The 27284-nt window shown below is 38.4% G+C and overlaps 1 protein-coding gene across 1 annotated transcript; it reads right to left on the bottom strand.

Moving 5' to 3' along the window:
• Window positions 1–1967: 1967 nt before the first annotated feature.
• Window positions 1968–22029, bottom strand: SAR1B (secretion associated Ras related GTPase 1B). The gene is made up of 7 exons (XM_026659451.2): window positions 21972–22029; window positions 12055–12130; window positions 7793–7912; window positions 7128–7193; window positions 6261–6364; window positions 5903–6034; window positions 1968–2872 (listed from the first exon to the last, which is right to left on the bottom strand). The coding sequence occupies exons 2-7, from the start codon at window positions 12110–12112 to the stop codon at window positions 2756–2758; spliced, it is 597 nt and encodes a 198-aa protein (XP_026515236.1). The 5' UTR covers window positions 12113–12130; window positions 21972–22029; the 3' UTR covers window positions 1968–2755.
• Window positions 22030–27284: the final 5255 nt, after the last annotated feature.

Genomic DNA, 27284 nt, shown 5'->3' on the forward strand with positions numbered 1-27284 from the left:
TCACATACACAACCAAAACCAAATAAACTCTATAAATTAATCAAGGTATTTCTCTTACAGGCTGGAAAGGAAGTGAGAGAGAAATTGTTATTTCTTTATTTAAATACTTGAGAGATGCTCAGATACTACCATGATGGGGGCCATGAAAGTACCAAGATGTATAGATACAATTTCTTGCATGCCCTTGTTATGACCACATTTTAAACCAGCATCTTACAGTATCAAGCATGAAATCTGCATATTTCCAAAACACTAAAAATTACTCTTAATATACACTTTTAAAGATGATCATCTCCATTTTTATTCTCAACACTACCACCACTTTCCTTGCTGCCACTGTCACAGGTTGCTTGAAATATCAGCTGAAGAGCACACAACATCTGTTTCAATGCCCACCATAATGGATTAGCCAGCAGAAGTGAACTGCAAGCATGGCCTATTCCGAAGAGGGGTAAACAGGTCATCTTCATAAGCACAGGCAACAAGAATCCCAAGTCTCCCGTATCAGCATTGTGCCACCTAGCTGCAAGAATTATTTTAAATATTTACACTATCAGTTGATTTAGTTATTCTCAGCATTATAATGATCGTCAGAAATAACAGAAGAAAAGCATGTCTTCAAAAAATATCCATGGTAGGACCTGCATGATGCCCTAACTCTGATAAGAGGCCATTTCTTACCTAAAAAGTTTGGTTTATGCAACCCAGACACAGTATTCTATAGTAGAAAGATAATTTTTTGGGGGATCACCAACATCTGAGTCACTTTTAGGTTGCATTTAAGCTATCTGTTGCCTTCACTTACTGCTAAGACCTCACCACCCACAAACGACTTTGACTTAGAAAAAGGCTTAATATGAAGACAGGATCTGCAGAATAGCAAACGTGAGTTATAAACATTAACTTCAAGGTTCTGAATTATTCCTCTTATTCAGATGCACAATTCAGGACTATGGAGATATGTTTATCAATACTCTGTCATTCAAGTTCAGATCAGGGAAAAGGGTAGCTCACATCTACCCACTGTGATCTTGTATACCCTGCATCTGGAAGTCAAACCCAATGAGACAACAAGAAAACAATCAATTCCAGACATACATTATCAATATACCATGAATATTGGACACCAGGATCTACATATATTCCCAAAGAGAGAGCTTATATAGCCAGGAGGGAAGCAGGTCCAACTTTTCCTTGAAATCAACCTTAAACACCAAGAACTGTATATCTGTCCTTAGTCTCTTAGGCAAAACCTCCACTGAACAACATCACAAAAAGAGGACTCCCAGTTTGAAATCTATTATTCAACTTCCATCCCTTTTTTCAGATATATGTAAAACAACAGCCCACCTGCTGTAAATAGGCTCAGATAAAGGCTACAGAATGTGACATCCTACACCACACAAACCACAATTCAAAAGTAAGTACCAACTAACAACAACAAGTTGACATGTGCTCCAACACTTTCCATCTTAGAAGATAATCTTCATTCCTTCCCAAAGAAGTAATGCATGCAGAGGAATGGGAAAAGGAACAGTCAAATGTCAGCACACAAGTCTTTGTGATATTAAAACTTTATCCCAGTAATAAGCCACCTCAGATTCCAAGACATAACATACAGTTTTCCAACATGGCAAAACTGTCCAAAGAATCCTTGAAAAAAAAGAAATAGAGGCTAAACTCACATCCAGTTGGGCGAGGGATAGCATGAGTTTCCAAAGGTAACATGGGCAAACGCCTTTCTGGGAATTAACAGTTATTCAGAATCAACTCCTCTGGCACAACTAAAGTCAATTTAACTGGGAGTATATTATTTCATGCAATTTTTTTTTTTCATTTCTTCAAGGAAATCTGAACTTCCTGTGCCAGTTTACAAGTTCATTTTAAGTCACGAGACCAATAAAATAGGCTAACTTTTGCTTTTAGTGCAAGAATTGTGTAGGCACTAATTGATTAATTTAATGTGATTCTTTTTTTTTTTTAATTACAGATTAGTGGTTATGGGGCATCTGATTAGAGAATTATAAGCTTTTCAAACTACCTGATTGCATTTGTTAGGATTTTGCATTAACAGCGGAATAATCTAAAGTTCACTGAAACTACCTTGTGGCCTCCTATGTTTCAGGAAGATATTCCACATATTCAGATCTTCAGACATCCTCACTAGTTAAGACACATTAAAATGAAACATTTCCCATCAAAGATGCCAAAAACTGGATTTAGTTTTATTGCATGACGTTGCATAAGAAAGTGTATTATTGAAAGCTGTAAGGCATCATGCAATTATCAATAAGCTAATAATTTATTGTTCCTTGAGAGGTGGTTATATAATCTAAATTTATAAAACCAGTTTCAAAAAAGTACATAAAAAATTTAACATGATGAGCATTAAATGTCGTTCACATGGCTCTAGTTTTTAGCTGTTAAAAAGTGCGTTCAAACGTACTGTCCTGGAAAGTCACTCTGTCAAAAAATGGTGCAGGAGACTATTGTCAAGTTATAAATTTCAAAATAATGTTGTGTTATGGGATTTGAAAGCTAACATGTGGTGATATTCAGTCTTACAAACTTGCTTAAAATCAGTTTTCAATCCTCACACTTGCAGTTTAGCATAGTTGATTTAATAATCTAAAAAACATTTGCTTTTGTAACCAAACAAAGTCTACTGAGTTTAAGTTATGTACACTGAGTGATCAAATAATGAGCAGACTTCATATTCAGACATAGGACAGAATGTACTGATGTGATTTTGGTGTTAATCAATGTATTGTGCCATCCAACGGAATCCTTCTCCATAGCCTTGTCTCTTTAGCACGCTGCACATAAAGACTTCCAGTGGTCTGGCATTCAATTCTTTCAGAGATACATTGCCCTGGAAGTAAGAGATCAAAAGTATATCAAATCTCAATAGTATGAAAAAATGGGTTCTTTCTACAAAAACAATGTAATGTTATTACCTAATTTGTTTTAAATACTAGAAATTTGAAAAATTAACCTGAAGTTACCAAGAATAAAGTCCCTTTCTGAAATATACTGTGCATTCTATCATTTCTATCTGTTATATTCAGAGAAGATGAAGTACATGCAACAGGAATGCAAGAGCGAGCATGGTCAAAAAGGAGGTTTTTAAACCAAGGTGATTTTTGAAAACTCACATTAGGAGTTTCTCTATGGATGGGCATTATTCATTTTGCAATTAGATAAGAAGGGCATTTGCCACTAATGGTAAGACTGACCTCAGTCATGCTGACTGTAGTCCAAGGCCAAGGAATAGCAATAACAAAAACCGTTACTACTAATTTGAAGACACTTTTGCCTGTACTGCATTTTGGGTTTGAACTTGCACAACATAGGTGCGAGTGTTATGAAAATAAGAGCAAGATAAAAAGGTGATAAGGAGGGCAGAGAAAACGGGAGAATCCAACCACCGTTGGTCTCCATGTCCACTGACAGTAGAACAAGAAGTAATGGGCTTTATCTGCAGCAAAGGAGATTTAGGTTAGATATTAGGGAAAACTTTTTAACAAGAAGAGTAATTAAGCTCTGGAATAGGCTTCCAAAGGAAGGTGGAATCCCCATGGTTGGAGGTTTTTAAAGAAAGGTTGGACAAACACCTGTCAGGGATGGTCTAGGTTTACTTGGTCCGGCCTAAGCGGAGGGAACTGGACTTGATGACCTCTCAAGGTCCCTTCCCGTTCTACATTTCCATGATTCTACAATAAGGATCCCCCATCACAGACACACTCTTTTACCCTGTGCACTTCTGAATGAGGGATCAAATGCACAAGGGACTTGATATTTACTACTGCTCAGTGTGGAGAAATCTGTCTAGCGCTTAACTCTACCTGTGCCCATGCATAGGCTACACTGGCACTAAAACATAACCTCATGATACACACTGTTGAGAAGTTGCAAATACAGCTGTATAAATTGTAACTTTCTCCACCTTTTTCCCCCACATACTTGATAATGCCCATTATAACCCAAATGCTGTGTTACGAGCCAAAGGTGGGTCTTGTTCTTCTCCAGAAAAATATATTGAATTTCACATGGCTGGTCTAGAAAAATCTACATTACAAGCATGAGGGATATTGGAGAAACTTGTTTTTAATCCCCTACAACTGAATATCTGTTACACATTGAGTGTGCTATTAAAAGTAGAGAGTTCAAATAGCACAATGATTCAGATGTAAAACCTACTTTATTGCTACAGGTATTAGTAAGAACTTTTTTTATAAACTACCAATCAAGATTTCCACAGTAGTGTAGTGGAGTTTAGTATCTCATTTCTAATCCTTGGACTAATATTTTCATATTGTATCGCTCTATGAACCTGCACTATAAATCAGAAAGATCAGTGCCTACCAAACTTTATCAAATCTCCTAACAGAGTTCTAATCTGAAGAACTACGTGTGACGTTGTGCAGTCTCTATGGTTTTATAAAAACTTGATAATAAGTCAATATAATGTAACTGGGATAGTTTTAGAGAAAATACGGTAATAAGTGAATATAACGTAACTAGGATAGGCTTCATGCAAAAGGTCTCTTGTAAGGTATCATTACAAAGCTCATAATCTACCGAGTATGATCATCTGATTTGTATAAATGTACCACTCTTGTATCTAAAACTAGAAATATAAAATGTAACTCTGAGGGCCTATTGTAATTATGTAAAGTGTGGGCCATTAATGATGGTTTGGAATCTTGATGACTCCCATTGTCTGCAGATGGCTGTTTACCTGTGAGTCTCCCTGTATATGTGTGTGCTGGCAAGTGAGTAATGAAGTCTTGCAGTGACATCTGATCATGTCACCTGAACTGGAATCCATCTTTAACCTGGTGCTTTTCCAGTGAGGGGGGGTGGAAACCCAGAGGGACAAAGGGTTCCCGCCTTATGCAAAAGATATATAAAGGGGTGGAAGAGAACAGAGAGGGGGACAGGAGCCATCATGGAGAATCCCCTAGCTAACACCTAAGCTGGAACAAGAGCTGTACCAGGGGAAAGAATTGTGCCCAGGCCTGGAAGGGGTCCAGTCTGAGAAAAACTTACTGAAGCATCTCTGAGGGTGAGATTATCTGTATTTAGTTTGATTAGGCATAGATTTGCGCATTTTATTTTATTTTGCTTGTGACTTACTTTGTTCTGTCTGTTACTACTTTGAACCACTTAAATCCTACTGTCTGTATTTAATAAAATCACTTTTTATTTAGTAATTTACTCAGAGTATGTATTAATACCTGGGGGAGCAAACAACTGTGCATATCTCTCTATCAGTGTTATAGAGGGCGAACAATTTATGAGTTTGCCCTGCATAAGCTTTATGCAGGGCAAAACGGATTTATGTGGGTTTAGACCCCATTGGGAGTTGGGCATCTGAGTGCTAAAGACAAGCACACTCCTGTGAGCTGTTTTTAGGTAAACTTGCAGCTTTGGGACAAGTGATTCAGACCCTGGGTCTGTGTCTGGAGCCAGACTGGAGTGTCTCGCTCAGCAAGACAGGGTGCTGGAGTCCTGAGCTGGCAGGGAAAACAGAAGCAGGGGTAGTCTTGGCACATCGGGTGGCAGCTCCCAAGGGGGTTTCTGTGATCCAACCCGTCACACTACGTTTAAAGACTTGCTCACTCAAAGTATTTTACAGGAAGCTATAAGCACTGTACCAGGATAGTTTAAGTGTGATTCTCTTTCTCTGAACAAAGATGACCCTGAAAACAATTAATAAATTATTAGTAGAACTATATCTAATCCAGAAGTTTTAGACTTTATTTTGTAGATATTACATTTTTTAATCTATGAATACTAAAGTAGACAGTTTGTGTGTGTAGCTGGAAAGAAGTGATGCAAAAGAATGCTCGCTCTAGAGTACAGGGAAAGCAAATTCTAACAAGAAAACAAGCATTACCTTTCCTGTTGTTTGGCCATACAAACCAAACATCTCTCGTAACCTCTCTTCACTGATGGCTTCAGGTCTGTCAATCTTGTTACCAAGAATTAGGATAGGCACATTTGCAACAGTTTCATCTGTCATTAGCGACTATGACGGGGAGAAAAAAGGAAGAGGAGTTCAATGAGAATATGTATCCTTGTATGCAAGCAGAGGGAACCAGCAGCAAACAGTACTTGGGGTGACGGATGGAGAGAGTGGAGGGAGGAAAAAGAACACATTGCTGAACCCCCTGGTTGGGTGGCAGACGTGCCCATTTTCAGGTACTGAGAACATTAGTTCAATTTTTAAAAAAAAATCCAATTTATTTACTTACATCAAGTTCTTCTTTTGATTCAGTCAATCTTTCATGATCAGCACAGTCCACCAGAAACACAATGCCATTGATGGCAGGCAGATAATTTTTCCACACTCTGCGAGCTAACAAAGAGCGTTATAAATTAACAGCAAAATTCAGAGTAATGCACAGGATTTTATTAAATAGCAGAATCTTTAACAGGGCAGCCAGTTCTATTTTAAAAAGTTTAAAATCTTTAGGACAACCTACCCTGCTTGACACAGCTTGAAATAAAGAAGCAAAAAAGGAACCCTTTACTATTTGAACCAGGAGAAAAACTGTTCATATCCATAAGTACAGCTCTAAAAGTCTGTGACTTAGTGTATTATTTAGCAGTCAAATGGCTTATGACGATCTGAAGAATTTGAAATTTTTGATAAACTGTATTGGACTTTCAGTCCAAGTTAGCAGTAGAAGAGGTGGAAGTTTTATTAGTGCCCTGATAGATCAATTCCACATGTGCATAGATATACTGCAGTTTACCTTTTCTATAAACTTACATCAGCAAATGTAAGTTTAAACATAAAGGCTGATGGTAAATATCAGGGTAGGGCTTTTTGTTTTAATCTTTTTTATTTGGTTTTTCTAATGGTCACATCAATCAACGGCTTTACCCTCTACTTCAGCTCTATGTTGCTCCCACCCAATTTTATATTAGGGTGCAACGAACGGTAGAACGAGAAAGCAGATCAGGAAATGTTTTCTATATTGGCAAAAAAAGCCTGAAAGAATAATATTTGTAGCATGGTCATTTGTTTGATATGAAACAAATAAAGGTTACAATTATTGGCACTGAAGTCAATATAGTTACAAGAACAAAACGAGCCAGTTGAGCCACTATCTTACCTTGAGTATGTCCACCCAGATCAAAAGTGGTAAAAGTCATACCAGCAATTGTCAGCTCTTCTGAGGCTAAAAATACACAAAAATGGTATGTTCTCTTACTGTCTTCAATGGGAATATTTCCTGAATAAGTGGTACGGGGCTAGGCCCAATAATCAGTTTTCTTACTTCACTAATAACACATTGCAGGGATCTTGAGTGTGTAACACTATGTAGCCCACATAAGCAAAATATCTAAAATATTGTTCACTCTGTCTCCTTCCCCTCTTCCTCTCAAGAGTCCTTTGGGTCCTCATGGACCTATTAGTCCATTTTTCATCTGGGGTTGAAGTCCCCTCTTACAAAGCCACCCTGGTAAGTCATAGTCAACACCCTTTCAGCCAAAGAGAACCAACCAGCATTCCTGTAGAGGTTGTTAATGCCATGTTTGCAACTAGCTGGAGAGGCAGCTGTTGAACAAAGCAAGGCACTCCATCTCTCGTGATCTGCACTCTCAGCCCCTGCTAATGTGCTCACTCCATGTCTAAGATTTTTAAGTAGCCCATATTGAACTATATTACAATAAATGTAGTTTTGTAATATTAGTGAACACACTACGCAGGATGTGGCACATCTGAGAGATTTAAGGCATTGTTTCTAGTGTTAAAGAACTGGGGGTGTTGACTTACTGGGATGTAATGTAGGGACATGTTGTCCCAGTCTGTCATCTTTGAGCATGTGCAGCAGTGTAGTTTTTCCAGCATTGTCCAATCCAAGAAATACTAGTTTACCAGATTTCTTATACAGTCCTGTTTAAAAAAAAAAAAAAAAAAAAAGTGTTTACTGAATACATTGATTTTATAGTGTAATATTATAACGATAAAATGCAATACGACCAAAGGACTACAAGTTTAAATTATGACATGTAACAGAAGATTAACAATAGTATTTTCAGCTATTCTTAAGCAGAGGACTCTTCCATATCCTGTGGTACCTCGCCTATGCTGGAAGCCCAAGATATCACCCTCAGACTGAACAGGGGATGTTTTCCTCCATTTTCTTCTCTGTCTATAACTGTTGCAAAGGAAATTGTCTTGGCAGATAAGTAAAGGGGAAAACTGGTTTTAAATATAATTTGCTGTTTTTAATTCTACACATATTCTATTACTGTTTGGTGATCTTACCCATACTAAGATGCATTTAGTAGTTTGATCAATAGAGCTTGAAGACATGACAAGCCTTGCCTGACTAAGATACGCATCGATGCCTCAGGAGAGTTACAAGCTTGTGCCATCAACAGTGTATAATGCATAGATGAAATGTTTCCTGTCATGTGATAACGCTCTAATAATATGGATGAGAAGTTTTACATTTCATTAATCTTTATAAGAACAAAACTTCCCTTTTAATTTCACCGTGTTTATGCCTCCAGTATAAACAATAACTTGAGGGGAGGAGGAAAGGGTTAAAAAGTAAGACATTTTAAAATAATAATTTTTAAATTGAGATAATCAAAGGGTGATTCTCTTAATTTATAACACTACCTCCCTCAACACTGTATCCTGGATCAGAGCTATTCTCTGCTTCTGCAAACTGTTCAATGCTAAGAATGCAGTAATCTTAAAACTAATGTCAGGTTGAAAGTCACCGCCTGCTTTGAAGACCTGTAGAACATAGAATCTGCTTTAAGGGAGTCCCCTTACCCCCTTCAAAGAAATGTGACCTGGCCAGTGTGCTCAATACATTCTGTTAATTGCCACTGCCAGCCACACAGCTGTTAGTTTTCCGTTAGTGTAGAACAAGGTTTAATGATAATAAAAATGGTATAAGAAGGAAGAGTGAAGTATTAATTTCAGCAAGAGAAACCTTTTTTTAAAAAAAGATAAAATTAGGCTGTTACATGTTCCTAAAGTTTGAAAATCACACACAAGTACCGAAAATTCAGTGTTAAAGTGGGTGCCATTAAGAAAAACAAATCAGCATTACTTGCGATAGCTAAATTTACCACTGCATTTCTATTACTTATTCTGTGTATAAGGAATAAGCAAGGCAACTACTGTAGTGAAGTAAATGTTTGGTTATCTAATGGTGCCCACGGTATGACTGGGTCTTTCATTGTATGATGCCATCGTACTTGGCAATGTGATATACAATTAAGGAAATATTTATTTTACAAACTTTATGAAGATATAGAAATAGCTAATGTAGTAAATTATTGGATTATACAATTAATATTGTGCTATTAAAGTTCACCAGCTTAGTTTCTCTGCATTCATTATGCTTAACTGTGTATTATAATGCAACTGTCAAAAGTTGTGTATTATTTATATTTCCAATTGCTAGGTTCACGTGTTCGAGAAAAGAGAAAAAAAGTCTATGTATTTGTGGTCACAATTCTTCTAAAAAATGGGCCAGACAGAGCACTGCTTGTGTCTTAGGTTACTGATGAAGGCTTTTGATAAAGAAGAGATCCTGCTCAAACCATACCTGATGAAGGCTGAATTGGTGATCAGACTTTTTCTGATCTTTGTTTTTGTTTAGTGAGGACTTTTTAAAATGAATCTTTCATTTGGATTCTGAATTAGACAACTTCGGAGACACTGCAGCATTCCACATACATACAAACATCTACCCTGTTAACCTTTATCCTGGTATTATTTACTTACCTTCTCTGCTTTTAAACTGTAATCTCTAGGATCACATTTGAACAGGGAACATTTATAACCTTGGCAGAGAAGGCTGTAATTCTCTAACAGAATCAGATGAGGAGAATGAATCTGGTACTCTTCTAATACTACAGGTATGTTATTTGTTATCTAATGCCTGAATGTGTGTTCTCTTGTGCCAAGATCATAAATACTAGTAGTATGTGAGTTAAAAACATAATGTGTATATAAAGACCATTTAAAAAACATTGGTTTTTTCTTCAGATACAGCACATCTGACTTCTCAAATTCAGCTCTTGGAACATAACGGATAACCAGGATAATTTGTAAGTTACTGAGTAAAGTAGCAAGACATCACCATCTACAAAACAAGAAAAGGTCATCTAACAAGTTCTTACATTGTTCAACATACACCACAGAAGAGGTGCATGTCCTCCCTTCAGGAAGTTTGGGAACAAGTGAATTAATTATGTGGAAGATAACTGCGTAGGATGGCTCTAGTTTTTTTGGCATCTCTTTCTCTGGAAAAATAGCTAAATGTATTCCCTTCAAATTTTCTGAGAAGAACAAATAATACCTCATTCCTGGGCCAAGACATTATTTACCTATTCCAAACAAGAGCACATTTGTACCGCAGAGCTATACATTTCTAAGTATAGATAGGTACATTATGGACAGAATGAAACAGCAAATGTTGCCCCTGCTTCTCAGGACTATAATACAATTTTTGTTGGGTTTTTCATAAGAATACAAAGTGCTCAATTGGTAATACTGCAACTATAAAGTACAGCAAAATCACAATATACAGAAAAAATTCCTTCCCAGAAATCTCTTCATGGGCATTTTTCTTTTATGATTTACAAAATGTTATAATCCCTTCAGGATAATAATATATCAGCAACAGTAAAATCAAGGGCTCCTAATTTATTAGGTAAGTCTGTTTAATCATGACAATATAGTCCCATTTTTTAATTTAGAAAAAAATCTTTGAGCAAGAGTAGGAATAGAGGAAGCAAGTTGCTCTTAGCGTACATATAAGGACACGTCAAGAAACATTTTCCCTGGCACTTTGGTCTATAGTATCTTTCTCACTAGAAATATCCTTGGAGGAATGTGGGGGTGGGGTGGAAGTGGCGAAGTTTTCAAAAGTGCAGCAATCACTGCTTGATTAAATAAAGTAGGAGCGATAAGAGGTTATTCCACTTAGTTGACATTTCACTGGCTAACACTCAGATAGCTGGCCAAGGGTCTAACATACAGTGAGGAAGTTTAAACATCTAACTGATAATGGCTAGGCGGGTGACTTGGCGTGATTCATTAATCTTCTACTATTTATTTCATAAAACACATAAAACATGTAAATCATACACATTACTGGTCTATGTAACCCTGTGTCCCCTTACTGTTATCCTCATATCCCTTTCCTTGCCCTATCTGTTGAGAGTTAAGCTCACATATTGCATCCTGTATCAACCTGGCTTGAAACACTTTTGGGTAGGCACTGTTTTCATATTACGGGCCCTTCCGATGCCCTTCATCTGATTTTAGTAACACCTAACTTAGTATGGTACCACTGACTTCACTGGTACTGCTCATGGAGTAAAGTAAAGTACTGTTCAACATGAGTAAGGGTGTCAGATTCCAGCTCTCTGTCATTATACAGGGCCACAATTGAGCTCTTTGATCCCGAAAGAGGCCTCCAGGTAATACCATAATACAAATGATAAGTGATAATTGAGGTATAAAGTCAAGTCACTAGGCCCCGTTCTCCCCTCTTGCACTAGTGAGAATCAGGAGTAACTCCACAGAAGTGAATGGAGCTACACCAGTATAAATCTAGTGTGAGTGGAAAATCAAGTCCATTGTGTTCATACTACAGTAATGCTTCCCGAGGTACACAGGGTTGTGAGGCACCTCACTACCACCTGCACTTAGTGTGAGGAAGCCATGTCTGTGCCTGCCAGGGGTCAGCTCCCTGACTCCACCAGCCAAAGGCAGCACAACCACTCCCCTCTAAGCCTATGCAGGCCCCACTCTCAGAAAAACAAAAAAAAACGTATTTTCTCTAGACTTAAAGGAAGTGAATGAGATAAACAGAGGGATGGATGAAGAGTACAGTAAGGACTCAGTGCTGTTAAGAGAATAACTCTGCTTAATATTTTACATCTTTAATCTGAATGTCATTTCATTTACACCAAAATAAATGCTGCTGTTTAACTAGTACTATGTTTTAAGGATGCAAATGTAAATGAAAAACACTATAACAGAGCAGCATAAAAACTTACCTAAAAACTGCAGTACACTACTGAAACCACTGTAAATCCAATCAAATATGAAGGACATATCCGAATCTTAAGGGGTCTGAAAGAAAAAGAGAAATGCATTTAAGCACTATCAGAATATCATATAAAACATCTGTCTGAATTATGAGGAATCCAAAATACTGGATGGAAAAACTAAGAGCAATTAGCATGGGTCAGTAGATAGATTCATTTTTTGGTATTCAATTATCAATCATCTGGCACTTAGTTTGATCTGAGCTTTGCTTTATATAGTTTACCCCTGAACACTATGCTGGAGAGCTAAACATTTTGAATGTGTTAAAGAATTATTGTTACAGCAAGGACTGCCAGAATATGATGTACTGTTGGAAGCAGCGTACTCAGGTGAAGCAGCCTTATAAGAGAATGCTATCAGAGTCTAATGAGTAGTTTGTATTCGCAGATAATTTATTTATAGGAGTGGAAGTTTAAGCCCAGAAATCTGAGACATCAGTTTTACCCTCATTTCAAAATATATGTTTATCTTTTTTAATGATTTATAAATTAAGGGTCTTTCAGCATTACTGTTAAACACCTTATTTAACAAGATTTATAAACTTGCATTAAAATAACTCCAGGACTGGCTTGGTGCCCCATAGAGTATACTGCCACATGGTAGATCCAGTTCAATTCTTGATCCCATTCTATTATTCTCACAGCCAACAGGAGATAAGACTATTGCACAGACTGCATACTAAGACACTGAGATGAGGAAGGGGTGCCACTCAGCACTCAACAGCTTCTTCTAGGAGTGAGCTTTCCATATTTTGTAAAAATGTAATAAAATCCTTTTTTTAAATAAATCAGAAAAAGAATAATTTAGCCTTAAATTTCAAAATACAAATGCGCACTTCCGTAGCACCTTTTGCTTCCATTGGAAAATTTCAAAGCACTTTACAAACAATGAATTTAGACTCACAACATCCACATATTTTACAGGTGGGGAAACTAAAGCATGGACAGGCATTAAGTGACTTGTCCAAGGTCACACAGCAAGTTTGTTGCAGAGATGGGGAAAAGAACCCAGATCGCCATACTGCCAACACTCACCGTTCTTCCTCTGTATTGTGATGGGAAAAAATGGAAGTCTTAGCAATGGTAGTACAAATTAATTTATTTTAAAATGGGTCTGTGTAGAAGCACAGAGTTATTTAACTGAATATTTCATATGGAATTTTAGCATACAAATTTAAAGGGATAAATACTCTGGATAGGTCAGTGCACTGTCCATCTTGTCCTAATCACTAGAGTTGAGTGAATTGACTTTCCAGTATGGTGATTGTACCTGAACCACCAGGCTATAGTCATTCCCACGTTCTATACTATTTGTTGTCATTCATAATGGGACTTTATAAAGACAGACTAGTGAATAGTCATTATGAATTTCTATGAATGATGATAAAAATCATTGGGCTAGAAAGAGAGAATTACTCTTTAATTTGATGATTAGGGTACTCACCTAGGATGAAGGAGATCCAAGTTCAAGTCCCTACTCCAGTGACTATGTAATTATTTATACAAAGTGAAATAACTTCAACAGGAAAGACTGAAAGAGACATACACCACAATATCCCAAAGCCAAGTAGCTAGGGCATTTTCTTGAGAGGTGGGAGACAGTGAATAGTTTCTGTTCTCCTAACCATGCATTTCTGGGTGAATTTTCTAGTTGCTGATAATTTTTTGTCCAGCTCCATGTCCAAAAGGAAGAAAATAAATATTTTTTTCCACTAGAGACTAGCTAATTATGGGGAGGTCTATCTGCTGCTTAAATCAACCATCAAGTTTTAAAGTTACACCCGTGTTCTCAGGGAGAAACACTGGTACATCAGATCATGGAGGCGTACAAATACGTTTTTCTTGGCCAATAAGATACAACTAGAATGGTCCTGGTTTAGACCCTCTTCTCCTGGGAAATAACAACTAAGTGACAGCAAGAAGGCCATATGCCCTAAGTTTGTTCAAAGAGCAGTACCAAGCAGTAGAATCTTATCAAGAAATGCTGCATTTGTGTGATAGAAACCCATTAATGGACAACCCCCAATACAAAAATAGCCTTTCCATGTACCCACTAGTGATGGATGCTGAATGCTCATCTGAGGAAGTCAGCATTCATTTTGCACAGAGCTAGAATGTACATCACTTCTGAAGCAGTATTTGTGATGTACAAATATCACTGCCACTGACTCAAGCAAGTTGCCCATGGCAGAGCAGTAACCTCTTTATCTCAACTTCCCAATCTTTAAAATGGAGATAAGTACTGTATACTTACCTACCCCCAGGGGTGTTCCGAATAATTGTTTGGACAACATTTTGCAAGCATAAGGTACTTAGTGCCACGTATCAATTGCCAAGGCACTCTGGCCATGTCCTCTTTCCTTTGGCAAAGCCTCATCCCACCCCACCCCTCAGACTAGCTACAGTTTCCAATGCCACCTGAGGATCTTCTAACACTGGTGATCTTCCAGTGGCTGGGTGAAATGGTTTTAGAGCAGCTTTGCATCAGTAATATAGTACAAACTGGATGAGGCTCGACACAGGCCAAAACCTACCAACCCACCTTTGTTACAATGATGAGAAAAAAGTAATAGCTTAGAAGCTTGAAACAATCAATTACTAGCCCTAGGTGAGAAGAATTTTTCAGTGTTGCCATAAAGGGACAGACCTATCCCAGGAACAGAGCATGAAGAAAAAAAGGAAAGGGATATTTTAATTTGAGTCTTAAAGCAAAGTTTGATCCATCCAATGCACATTTGCTGTCCCATCCTCCCCAAAATTTAAACGGTTAGGGTTAGCCATGAAGAAACCTAGGATTCCTCATTCACATCATGAGTTACTGGAAACAGAGTTGATCAAATAAGACAAAAGAATGACTAAGGAATAAAAAGTATCACCACATGAACACTAAGTCCCACAACACTATGAATACAACTGTCACTTACATGTCTCAAAAGCAAAGGTCAGGAACAAGCAAACACAGAACATACACGTCAGCAGATTTGTTTATTGCTCAAACAAAATACCAATCAGGAGAAGCCTCTTTGAGGCTTAGAAATATTATCTACTCAAGTAACGTACAAATCAGTGCAAAGGGTGTGATGCAACAGAACTGCTCAAATTACTGAAGTGAAAATAATTTCTTAAAGCCTAGTCACGTTAAACTGAAATTATCCTTTTATGTTTACAAAACTTGTGGACAACAATAAAAAACTCCAAAGATTTTCTTTATGCGCTATTAAAAACTGTAACAACATGCAAGATTTAAATATGCTATTAAAATGAGAAAGGGTTATTCAGCGTATACAGCTGAAATTAGAGCATTAATGGTTAAATCCCTATCATAAAGTAAAATACAAAAATTAGGTTCTCTAGTGCAATGAAAGAATCTTAGATTAGTCAAAAAATTTGTGGTTTTAAAATAGGACGTGTCCAAATAACTCAAAAATATACCAACAAAAATTAACAGTAATAACACCTGACAACACTGAAAATTAAATAATTCTATTAAAGGAAAAATAGCTTGACAGTTATTTTAGAAGGGAACATTGTAATATTTGGATGGGAGTGTTAAATCTACTGTTACCATGCAGAAAACAAACTGCATAATTTTAATCTGAGCTTCAAATCTATTAATTAAATGACTTATCTCTACATTTGATATGAAACGATTATGTTGTAACTAACATGCTGAAGTCTGGCCACTACAAAACAAATAAAACAAGCAAAGGCTTGCTGTACACATCCATTTAAACTAGCATGACTGATCCAAAAGCACCAGAAAAATTGAACGTCCACAAGCCCGGCAGGCATATTCTACAAACCACAAGGAAGCCAAAGCCTGTCTGTTTTAGGGTTCTTTTAAATGATATAGCTTTAATTCTTTTCAAGGCAATTTGAAATCATGGGCTGCTGTTTTTTGGGGAGGCATTGTTTTTGTTTGTTTTTGACAGCAAACAGATTTCAGTTGGTTTGTGACGATCTTTTGATACTGGCTGTTTCAATAAAAATCACTTTAATTTATTGACCCATGCCCTCCTTAAGAAAACAGAAATCATTTTATTGAATCACATCAGAATGCCTAACATATGGTTATCACTTCCACGTATGTCTCAACTGTGACTAACATTACATCATCATTACACCCTGAGCTTGATTTTGTAAGTTATATGGAACCTGTCTTAGGCAGTCACTCAACTGATCAACAAAAACTGTTGCTTAGTGGAGGCGATCTTCTACTTAAGGTGAAGTAGAATTGGACACTATAACTTTGGGTAAAGCTTGAACCTCCTCTTAAGACGGAAGATTCCTAATAAGAAAGAGTTATCAAACAGACTCATTGTAATTCTATCATTCCTTACCTGTCAGGAGATAGATCAGAAAAGAGTACATTTTCTTTCCCTCTACCACTATAAATTTGTTACAGATAAAAATAAATTCTGTTATGCTTTCCAAGCTAGTTAATATAGTGGTTGTTCTTTTTAATATGGTGTTAAATTTGCAATTTTAAATACGTTTTGTTAGGATAGTGGATTGTGTTCTTTTTTTAAATTTAACATACTATTACTTTACAACACAAAAAGCATAACTAGTAAAAAATGACTGGTTTTATTCAAGTAAAATGCCCTTTGCATAAACTGAAAAGTGCATTCTACAGGGCCTGGAGAGACTGCTAACGAAAGCTTAGCGAATCATGACTATCCAACATGACTGCACTTTAACCAGTGTACTCTGAACTTCAATAATTCCAGGAACATAGTCTTCTAGAAACAACTTGGCAAACAAGTGTTTAAAGTCTACTTTAAGGCTGTATGCAAATTTTATTGCAGATTTGATCTAATTTCATAAAATCTTACCAATGGGGGAAAAAATCAATATCCTTAACAAAACTCCTTATTTGAAGTTATGATATACACCTGCTCTAGTACAGATCATTTAAAAAATAAGGCTGCAATGCATATTTTGGCCCAATAAGTCACCTCAAGAATACCTCTGAGGCAGGGGGAAAGGGAGTCACTTCAAAAATGAAAGAAGTAACAGATTTTTATGCATTTGAATGACTTTCTTGCAAATATTTGTGAAACCTCAAAAATGATTTATATCATCATCAATATAGCTCTGTAACTACGTGCTTCAGTAAACAAAGGAAGATAATGCTGCAGGATGTGCTAAGTTTTTTTTACACTATTTATTTAGGAAGTTTTAACAAGTTTACACATCCTTGCCATGTAAATATCAGATACAAAACAATCATTATAATGTTTAGCTTTTGTTTAAAGAGGCATTATATAGGCATATAATCAACAGATCTTTCTATAATCTTGCACTCTAGGCATAGCATAATTTTTAGCTTTGTTTGAAACAATAAATAAAAAAATAAGACTGTGAAAATGGTGATGCAGCAGTTATGTTAGATCCGAAAGGAAAATAAATACACTATAACTGAAATAATCCAAGTAATAAAACCTGGTTTCAGGTCATATTTTGAAAGTAAAAATAGACTTTATGGCCTAGTGTAATAACTCCTTTTCTTACATGAAAAAAAGTTTACCTAGGAATTTGAATAGATATGAACCTTTTTCCTCTTAGCTGCGATAATATATTTTTATTAGTTTTACAAACGGAATGTTCCGAACAAATCAATCCAACATGCCACACTAAAACAAGATTCACTGTAGCAGATAAATTCAAAAAGTTTGTAAAATTGGAAATGAATACTTACTAGGGTGACCAGATGTCCCGATTTTATAGGGACAGTCCCGATTTTGGAGTCTTTTTCTTATATAAGCTCCTATTATCCCCCCACCCCCGTCCCGATTTTTCACACTTGCTGTCTGGTCACCCTAATACTTACTGATGCTGTATTGAAGACCATCAACATCAAAGAGAAATACAATCCAGCACTGAAAAGGAATTGCCAAATAGTACTCTTACATATTAATGCAATCAAGATAAACACAAGGAGTATCTCTATCGTTTAGAAAGCCCTTTCTTTGGAATGCGTTTCCAATAACGAAGAGAAAGGAAAATAAATTCCAGCAAAGACAGGTAGGTGAAGAGAGGGAGAGTAATGAATCATCACTACAGGGATTCTGACTCACAGTTTTCAGAGTCACTTAGCTATTTTGGATGATGTAATGAATTCCAATTCTGTTTACAAAAGGGAGGTGGTCACACACTTCTCAGGCAAAATAACTGAAATAATGTGGAGATGTAAGAGTCCACTAAAATGTATTAAATACACTTCAGCTGGACCATCAGATTGCTGAAAGAGTCATATTCACATCACCTTCTAATACTCATAGTTGTTATATCTTAGTGTTTCCAGTAAGAGAGATGCATTTTTTATTATTAGTCTGACAATACCAAAACAAGGCTTGGAAAACATAAATTGCCGCATATCTACTATTTAAAAAAGACTTAAGAAACTGAAGGTATTTTCTTTCAGTAAAGTTTACTTTCAGATTCAACAGGCGGCAAAGCCAAATAGCAGTTGTGTGTGATTACACAATCCTTTGCACTGGGCCTGTCCTTCCAACTGCTCCTGTCTCTTTTTATTTGTATATATGTTTCCTAGTCCTTAATAGGTAGCCAATATTTTGTCAAAATTTCTCAGTGCCAAGTAACTCCTTTGAACAGATTGAATGAACACTGTTAACATAATAAAATAAGCAAACAATCTTGCTGGTGTTTTATGAATTAAAACACTTTTATAATAAAATATCCTTTCTTATATAGTGTATCTGATAAAATATCAATATTTTTCATTTTTAAGAGTTGTCATCTCTAGTTCCAACTTTTAAAAAACTCTATAAATTTTGTGATATGTTATTTAAATTACTAATATTTTCCCAATAGATTCCTTCTAAAAAACCCACTTTCTAGGATGAGCCATGCCAGGTGACACAAGCAACTGAGTTCTCATTTCCTAGCTTATGAAATCCTAATAGGAATCTTCCATGCCTGTTGTGCAGTGTTTTTAACAGGGCTTATTGAAAACCATGCCTGAACTCCAATTCATAGGGAGTGACTCCTACTAGGTCACTACAGTTCCAGTGAACTTGTCCAAAACCCTTATGCCAACAGTACCATTTTAACAGTTTTTCAGTAACAGCTGTATAAATTAAATATTGACAAAATGCTAATGGCTGATATTTAAATGTAGCCCAAACTACTGCAGATATTCAGTTGAGACATATTTTCCTTCCAATCAGGAATAGTTCTCAATGCCACTACAAAAAGGATGTCTGAGACCACCTTTCAGCATCGGTTGAAAACATTTTTGTCCTATCTATGCAAGCAGTTAAAAGTGTTTTCAACACCAAGTGAAGGAAGACTGAGCGGGGAGGAGGATATCAATTGCTGAAAACCATTATCCGGAATTGGTCATTTCCCTAATGTGGATGGCCCCTATGAGTTTCAAACCACACTAGCTAACGAAAAATAACATGCTATACCTCAAAATTCTTGTTACTCAGTTCTTTAAAAATTTACTTTAATTTTTTTGGGGGCAAGGACCATGGCTCGTCTATGACATACTCTGTGTGGGTGGGATCATCCAACTCATGGGTCAATAGAGGAAGACACAGTCATGACTTGAAATGTGAGTTCACCTGCAAAGAAACATTCACAGAATCCAAGTCTGTAATTGTATAGCACTTAGCATATTGCAGCTATGATCCTGCACAGAGCCCACAGGTGTTACCATCATAACAAATATATTTCATAAGTGCATTGTTAATTCTCTGGAAACGACACTGAATCTATATCAAGCAAAATCCTCCTATTACAGATTGTAATAATCATTATATTGGCCACACAGTGCGTTTCCCCCGCTTTTCAAAAGCCCTGAACATACAAGGGATACAACACCTTCCTTCTAATGATCTGTCTGTCTTCCCCTGGCTCTAATTTCCAACAGCCCATCACTATGTGTCCCCCATCCCATCATCTGATGTGAGCTTCCATGACAGAAAAGACATCAGTTGTGATTTAATCATTTAATTCAATGAGTTATCTACCCAGCATGAGAGAGGTGTTGGAAAATAATATTTTACGAACAAACTATTACTTTAACAGTGCATGTGCACACCCATGAACAGAATGAGGGCAGCACGGTCTAGTGGCTGAAGCACAGGCCTAGGAACCAGGACTTCAACCCACAGCTCCAGCACTAACTCACGCTGTGACCTAGGGCAAGTCACTTAAGCTATGTCTACATTAGCATTTTTGTCAGTAACATTTTTGTAGGTCAAGGGTGTGAAAAATACACCTCCCTGACCAACATGTTTCACTGGGGACAGCACTGTCAGCGGGCGACCTTCTCCCACTATCATAGTTACCGCCACCCGTTGGGGATGGTTTAATTATCCCGGCAGGAGAGCTCTCTCCCGTCAGCAAAGAACAGCTACACAGGAGATCTTACAGCGGCACAACTGCAGCAGTACAGCTGTGCCACTGTAAGGTGTGTAATGTAGACATAGCCTTAGGCCTGGGAGGGCGGGGGAGGATCGATCTAAGTTACGCAACTTCAGCTACGTGAATAACGTAGCTGAAGTCGACATACTTAAATCGACTTACCATGGTGTCTTCACCACAGTGAGTCAACTGCTGCCGCTCCCCCGGCAACTCTGCCTGCGCCTCTCTGTGCCTCTTGCTGAGCTGGAGTACAGGAGTTGACGGGAGAGCGCTCGGGGATCGATTTATCGCGTCTAAATTAGAGGCGATAAATCGACTCCCACTGGATCGATCACTGCCCTCGGATCTAGCGGGTAGTGAAGACATACCCTTAGTGACTCCGTTTCCTTGTCTTTAAATTGAGGACAATAATAATTATTTACCTACCTAACAGGGATATTGAGTGAATGAACTAGTTAGGCTGTGCGAACTAGACCTAAACACTGCAAGAGAAAGATAGAGTATTATTATTAAAAGGGATCAATGAAGGAAAGAAAAATACAAGATCTAAGGAGAGAAGCATACAGTAGTTTACATGGAGAGAAAAGCTCTGCAGACAGCTGGGAAAGAGAAAAACATGGTGAGAGGGTGAAATCTCGGGGCGACAAGTAGGAGCACAATAGAAGACGTTGGGGGGCAAGTGGAGGAACCAAGTGGGGGGAGAGAAGAGAATGAAGTGGGGGCAGAAAGGAAGACACTGAGGGCACAAGGGAGTGAAGGGGGAAGAGGGTACAAAGAGGAAAGTATGGGCAGGCAGAGAGGAAAGAGGAAGACTGAGAGGAAGGTACAGGTTGGGGCATTGAATATAGATAGGAAGGTGGAGGGAGACAGTGGTTAGAGTACAGATGGGGATAGTGGGTACAGAAGAAGGTAGGGGGCAGAGGGAAAGGTATGGAGGGCAGTGGGTATAAAGAGGAGGATAGGGAAACAGAGAAGAAGGGGAGCAGAGGGTCCAGGTGGGGGCAGCAGTTACAGTGAGGAAGGGGGGGCAGCAGGGAAGCTACAAGTGGGGGGAGTGATTACAGAGGGGAAGGTGGGAGGCAGACTGCACATGCAGGGGCAGTGGATATAGGGGGTAGAGGAGAAGGTGGGGGTACAAAGGGGAAGGTCGGGGAGCAGCAGGTACAAAAGGGAAGGTGGGGGGGAGCAGCGGGTCCAGGTGGGGGGGGGAGCAGCAGGTCCAAAGGGGAAGGTGGGGGAGAGCAGCGGGTCCAGGTGGGGGGGGCAGCGGGTCCAAAGCGGAAGCTGGGGGGGCAGCGGGTCCGGGGGGGGGCAGTAGGTACAAAGGAGAAGGTGGGCGAGTAGCGCGTACCAAGGCGAAGATATGGGGGGGGACACAGACGGATCAGACAGCAGGAGACAATGGTGGCGGAGGGCGTGGGGGTGGAGGGCCCCGGCCCAAGCGCATCGCGGCGCCGCCGCTCACTCACCCGCTGGTGAAGAACCTGAGATCCAGGCCGCCCCGCTCCGCCCGGCACCGACACCGACACGGACCCTCAGCGCCCTCGGCCCCGCCCCCACCCCGCTCCTTCCGGGCCCAGCCGGCCGTGTCACACTCGGCGCGCTCCGCCCGGCGCCGGCTCCTGGAGCTCGGGGGCCGCCCCAGGACCGCGACTCACCCGCTCCCCTTTCCTGGGAACTGCGCTTACTGCGGGCTGCCTGTCCCGTCCCCCCCATCCCCAAGGCTAAGCGCTCCTCCCCACAAGCGGGTTGCCTCCTTCCAGCACGGGGAACTTATCCTATCCCCCCTCCTGCCGCTTCTCGGGGCTGCCCCCAACTTGGATTCAGTCCAGGGGCTGCTTCCCAACCCCCCAGCCCCTCGGGTTCCAACTGGCTGCCCCCCAAACAGACTCCCTAATACTGGGGCCACACCCCCAGTCACCCTCATTCCATACTCACCCTTTTCTGGGATTGCCCCTCAGATCTCCCCAGTCCAGTACAGAGGCAACCAACCCACCCACCCTAACTCCCCTCCCCAGTGGGGCATCCCACACCCCCAGGCACCAGCCCTGGAATTAGGGTTGCCAACATTGTATTTAAAAAATAAGGACCTGTTTTCTTAGCCTCTCCACCCCACCTCTCTTCCCCATATTATTATTTATTTACTAATAAGCAGTACTCACCTACATTCACCAGGGGTATTTGTTGCCGCTTTTCGCAACACTCAGCAACTCCCAAACCTGTACAGAGATGAAAAAATAAGGGGTAGTTGGCAACCCTACCTGGGGCTGCCCCCCAACTCATCAAACCAAGTCTGTGTGCTAGCCTCCGAATCACTCCCTGCCCAAAACAGGGGGTTTCCTAACTCACTCTCCCCCCTTTAGCATTTGGGGGGGGGGATGGCTTTCCAAATTCAGCCTCCTGCCTTTCTTCCTCATCACCAGTTGGATCCCCAGTGCAAGAGCTGCAGCCAGGCCCTAAATCAACCCTCTGTTTTCTTTGCCATGGTTCCTTGTTGAAGAGGTGCTTAGAATTGTATTTTTTTATTTTTTAATTCTTTGCTTACAATACAAAGAAATAATGGAAATGGGCTGCTTTCTTGATGTAAAGGCAATACATACAAATGTCACAAGAAATGTAGCATTTATAGCACAAAAGAGGCTCTTGTGATTAAAACACAAGGCTTGGAGTCGTGAGATATAGGTTATGCTTCTGACTCTGACATACACTCACTGTGTGACTAGGCAAGTCACTTAAATTCTCTGTACCTTAATTTTACCATCTGTAAAACTGGAAAAACACTTTCTTACCTCAGAGGGGTGGTGTGAAATTCAACTATTCATATTTTAAAGCACCCAGTTGAAAATACAAACTATTTCAGTAGTGCTCCAACTGGGCTTAAGCTTGCAGGATCAAAGTCTATTGTTGTTATAAAGAAAGCTTAATATCCCAAGCTATTGTAAAATGTATGTTTGGTATTGTCACTGATCCCAAGGAAGTAAATGAATTAGTATCTGTGGGAAGAAGAGAAAATTGCGGTGATAATGGTGACTATTTTTCACTTAAGAAGTGCTGTAGAGAAGAATTTTTACTCTTCCATAATTTCTTCTACCGATTTTATTAAAACCAAGATTTCAAAAAGTGGCTAGTAATTTTAAGTGTCTCGTCCCAAGTTGCTCAAGTTGAATCACTTTAAAGAGGTCTGATTTTCAGATGATGAGTGCTCAGTACTTCAAGGTGTATCAAGTTGGGCACCCAAAAACTGAGATCCCAAAATCACTAGTAACATGCTAAAGTCTTAATATAATTTATCAAAATGTGAACTATGACCAAACCAAAAGCAATTGGCTTTAAAGTCCCAGCACAGTACATGATTCTGCACAGCTTGCCTATGTGTGGCCTCCATGTATATTGACATTGCACTTTACACCTGCTTCTGAGAGAAGTTTGAGTAAATTATCCTTGAAGCAGAGTCATGAGCCAAAAAAAGTCACCTGCAACAGCATTCATAGAAACTACAGCAACTTTTAAGTTTCATTCTTCCTTTTTACACTTACATAGTGTCTCATATAAAAACAAAGAAATGCTGAACAACCCAGAAATATTGTACTTCTTTCTAGCCTACCACTGGTCCATAAATATCCCTACAGTAAGAACTCTCAAGAATATGCAAGAAGCCATCAAATTAATGCACGTAGGCAATACCAGGGTTTAAATGATTTCTCCCCTAAACTTTACAAAACCTTCCCCTCACAGTTTTTGCAGAACAATAAATAAAATGGCATATAAAGAGCAACTCCAACAGCTGTGCACCCCAAAAGATAAACAAGATTTAATCTATAAAGGCTGCCAGGAGATGGCCTTACTGAAATATTGACTTCAGAGTCATCTCTAAGACCATATGGTACCTAAAGGTTAAATAAGCCCACATATATTCACAGCCCCACTGACCAAGTCAGTTTAATGAAAGACAGATTGGCATCATACAATATATGCAAAGTCCTGCTCCAGCTATACTTAGCAAAACTGTCTCACCACGATGCTTATCTTCTGTCATTAGATGGCAAGGAAACTTTGAATTACTATACCGATTATAAATACCCTTAAATAATCTGATTTGAGGAAGGATCTATAAATGGGATTTCCACCATATTCAACCAGCCTCTGCTAGTACAGAAGCCAGGAACTCAGTATGGTAGCACACTATTGTCTCTGCTTTTTAACCTGGCACTAGGATGTCTGGCAGCCAAAATCAGGCCACACAAGAAAATTGCTAATGGTTATTTCAGAATATAAAATATCCTCATACATAGAAGACATTCTTTAATTCATGATAGATCCACATCATAAAATCTCCCCAAATGTGTTGAGTTACAAAGTCAGTTATGTTACATCCAAGGTGATGGCTGGATAAAATAATGGAGTTTCAATATACTTCAGGCTTTCAGCCATAAAATCAATTATTATCTTTTAACATGCATTGTTATGATACTGAAAGGATCTTAATCCACCCACACCAATGGAATTGAGAAAGAATGTATCCAAAAAGACGTAGCCAACATCCTAGTGATGGAACAGATGCTACAGAAGACAAGATAAAAGCTTGATATCTCACTTAGGAACCATTGCAAAATAATCCTTTCAAATTAAACAAACAATAAGGGTAATCCTCAGAAGCCTAGCTAATAATTGATAAAAGCACATCTTTTTCCAAATTCATAAAAATATATCCTTCAAGTGAATAACTCTCTCTCTCTGTCTCTTCCTCTCCCATCACTGTTGCTAGGACCTAACTAGCTACAATCACACCTTGCTGCGCAATGAAACAAATCTAATACAAGAAAATCCAGTGTGAATTGCTACATCTTTAGGGCCTGATCTGATTCCCATGTTGTCAATGGAAAGACTCCCATTGATCTAAATTAGAAATGAATTGGACCCTTATACCACTGTTTGTAGAATACCATCCCCTCAGTTATACAAAACGTGTTAACAATGAGCAACCAATAAATAAATTCTCAATGCTGTTTTTTAGATTATACAGAAACTTTTTTTTTCTGCTCAAATGAGGAATTTTTGAAATTCCACCTTTACTGTGCGAGGATTTGTTGGCACTTTTAGTGATTTAAGCATATCTATGTTTTTTTTATTTTTAATGGCATAAATCCAATAAGTCATGTGATGTGCATGTTGTATAATCACATACTTGTTTTGCTTATATATGCCTCTTTATAAATGTTAATCTCAGGTTTCCTATTAAAAAGTGAACTATTCGTTGGCTGCAATAAGAATGCTGAAATCCTAAACGCCCTTCTTATTCAAGTTGGATAACTGTGATAGAGACGTGCTCCAAAGTATTTTGGTTGGAAAGAGTAGACTTTTCAGAGCCAGCATTACAGCATTTGAAGGCTGTTCAATGACCTGTATGAAATGAGCTGCCAGTAAACAAACGTCTATCCCACAGAACACCAACACAGTTGGCTCCCTAGCCTCATGAGAGAGACTCAGTTAAGGCCTGAATCAGCCACAGAGACTATACTATATTCATTTACTAATTTCCATTCAATCCTTTCAAACATTTATAAATTTATCACTGGAATATACTCCATTATGCAAATCTGAAATGGAACAAGGTTAGTAATTTGATTGTCTGAAGAGTAATTTGATGGCAGTAGAAAATACTAAGAATAAAAAAGTATCTTCATTTTGTAACTTGAGGCAGGATTTGAAACAATACGATAAGACAATCATGTAAGAGGAAATTGACACATTTGAATTAATTTGAACACCTTTTTTTAGAAAAGGTGGTTGGAATAGAAGTAGCTCAATCATTAAAAAATATCATGAGTTAATAGTTTATCTTATATTTAAAACTGTATGAGTATGAAATATTAAGCCAAATTCAGTCCTGGGGTACATGGGATTCTTTTGTTCAGTTGTTTTGGTCCTTTGTTCATCTCTTTTTACATGTTGTTGCTTTATTCTTCTCTGTTTGGTGTTGTAATTTTTACTTTATTAATAAAGATTGATGAAATATTGTCTAATTATCTTTTTAAATATTTAAAATTTTATTAATAAATATTTGCGTCAGAGTCCCATTGAAATTAACAGGGACTTGCAAGGAAGCATAGGACCACATGAATAAATCCAATTGCAAGAATAGGACCAGAGATACTTCTCTGAACTTTGACTATGCAAACTTTTATTTTAAATTGCTAATTTTGAATGTTATTGTTGGAGGTATGCAGTGTAATTGTATCCATGTCGGTCCCAGGATATTAGAGAGACAAGGTGGGAGAGGTAATATCTTTGATTGGACCAACTTCTGTTGTTGAGAGAGACAAGCTTTCGAGCCACACAGAGTTCTTCTTCAGGTCTGCGAAAGGTACTCCAAGTGTCACAGCTAAATGCAAGGTGGAGCAGATTGTTTAGCATAAGTCGTTAGCGCTGTTGGAGGTAAAATAAAGCACTAACAGTTAACTTAATTTTGTATTTTAAACATAGATATCACAGCCTCATGCTATGCACAAAAGTGATGGAAAACACAGTCCTGGGAAGTACTTAGATACTAGAGTGATTGAAATCACCCTAAGAAAGATAGATTTTTGTATTTTTTGTACATTCACAACACAGATGACACATTGGTCTGAAGGGAGTGAAAGATGAGGTACCAAGGTCCAGAGTAAATGGGAATGAAAGTTAAGCATGTGTGTAAGTGCTTGCATGATCAGGACTTAAACTGGTATGCCGGATTTCTACAATCATAATTTAATCCTTTCAAAGGTTCTTTAAAGAGCTGGTAA

This window comes from Terrapene carolina, unplaced genomic scaffold, assembly GCF_002925995.2.
Source record: "Terrapene carolina triunguis isolate 2854851 unplaced genomic scaffold, T_m_triunguis-2.0 Scaffold629, whole genome shotgun sequence".
NCBI classification, from domain to species: domain Eukaryota; kingdom Metazoa; phylum Chordata; order Testudines; family Emydidae; genus Terrapene; species Terrapene triunguis.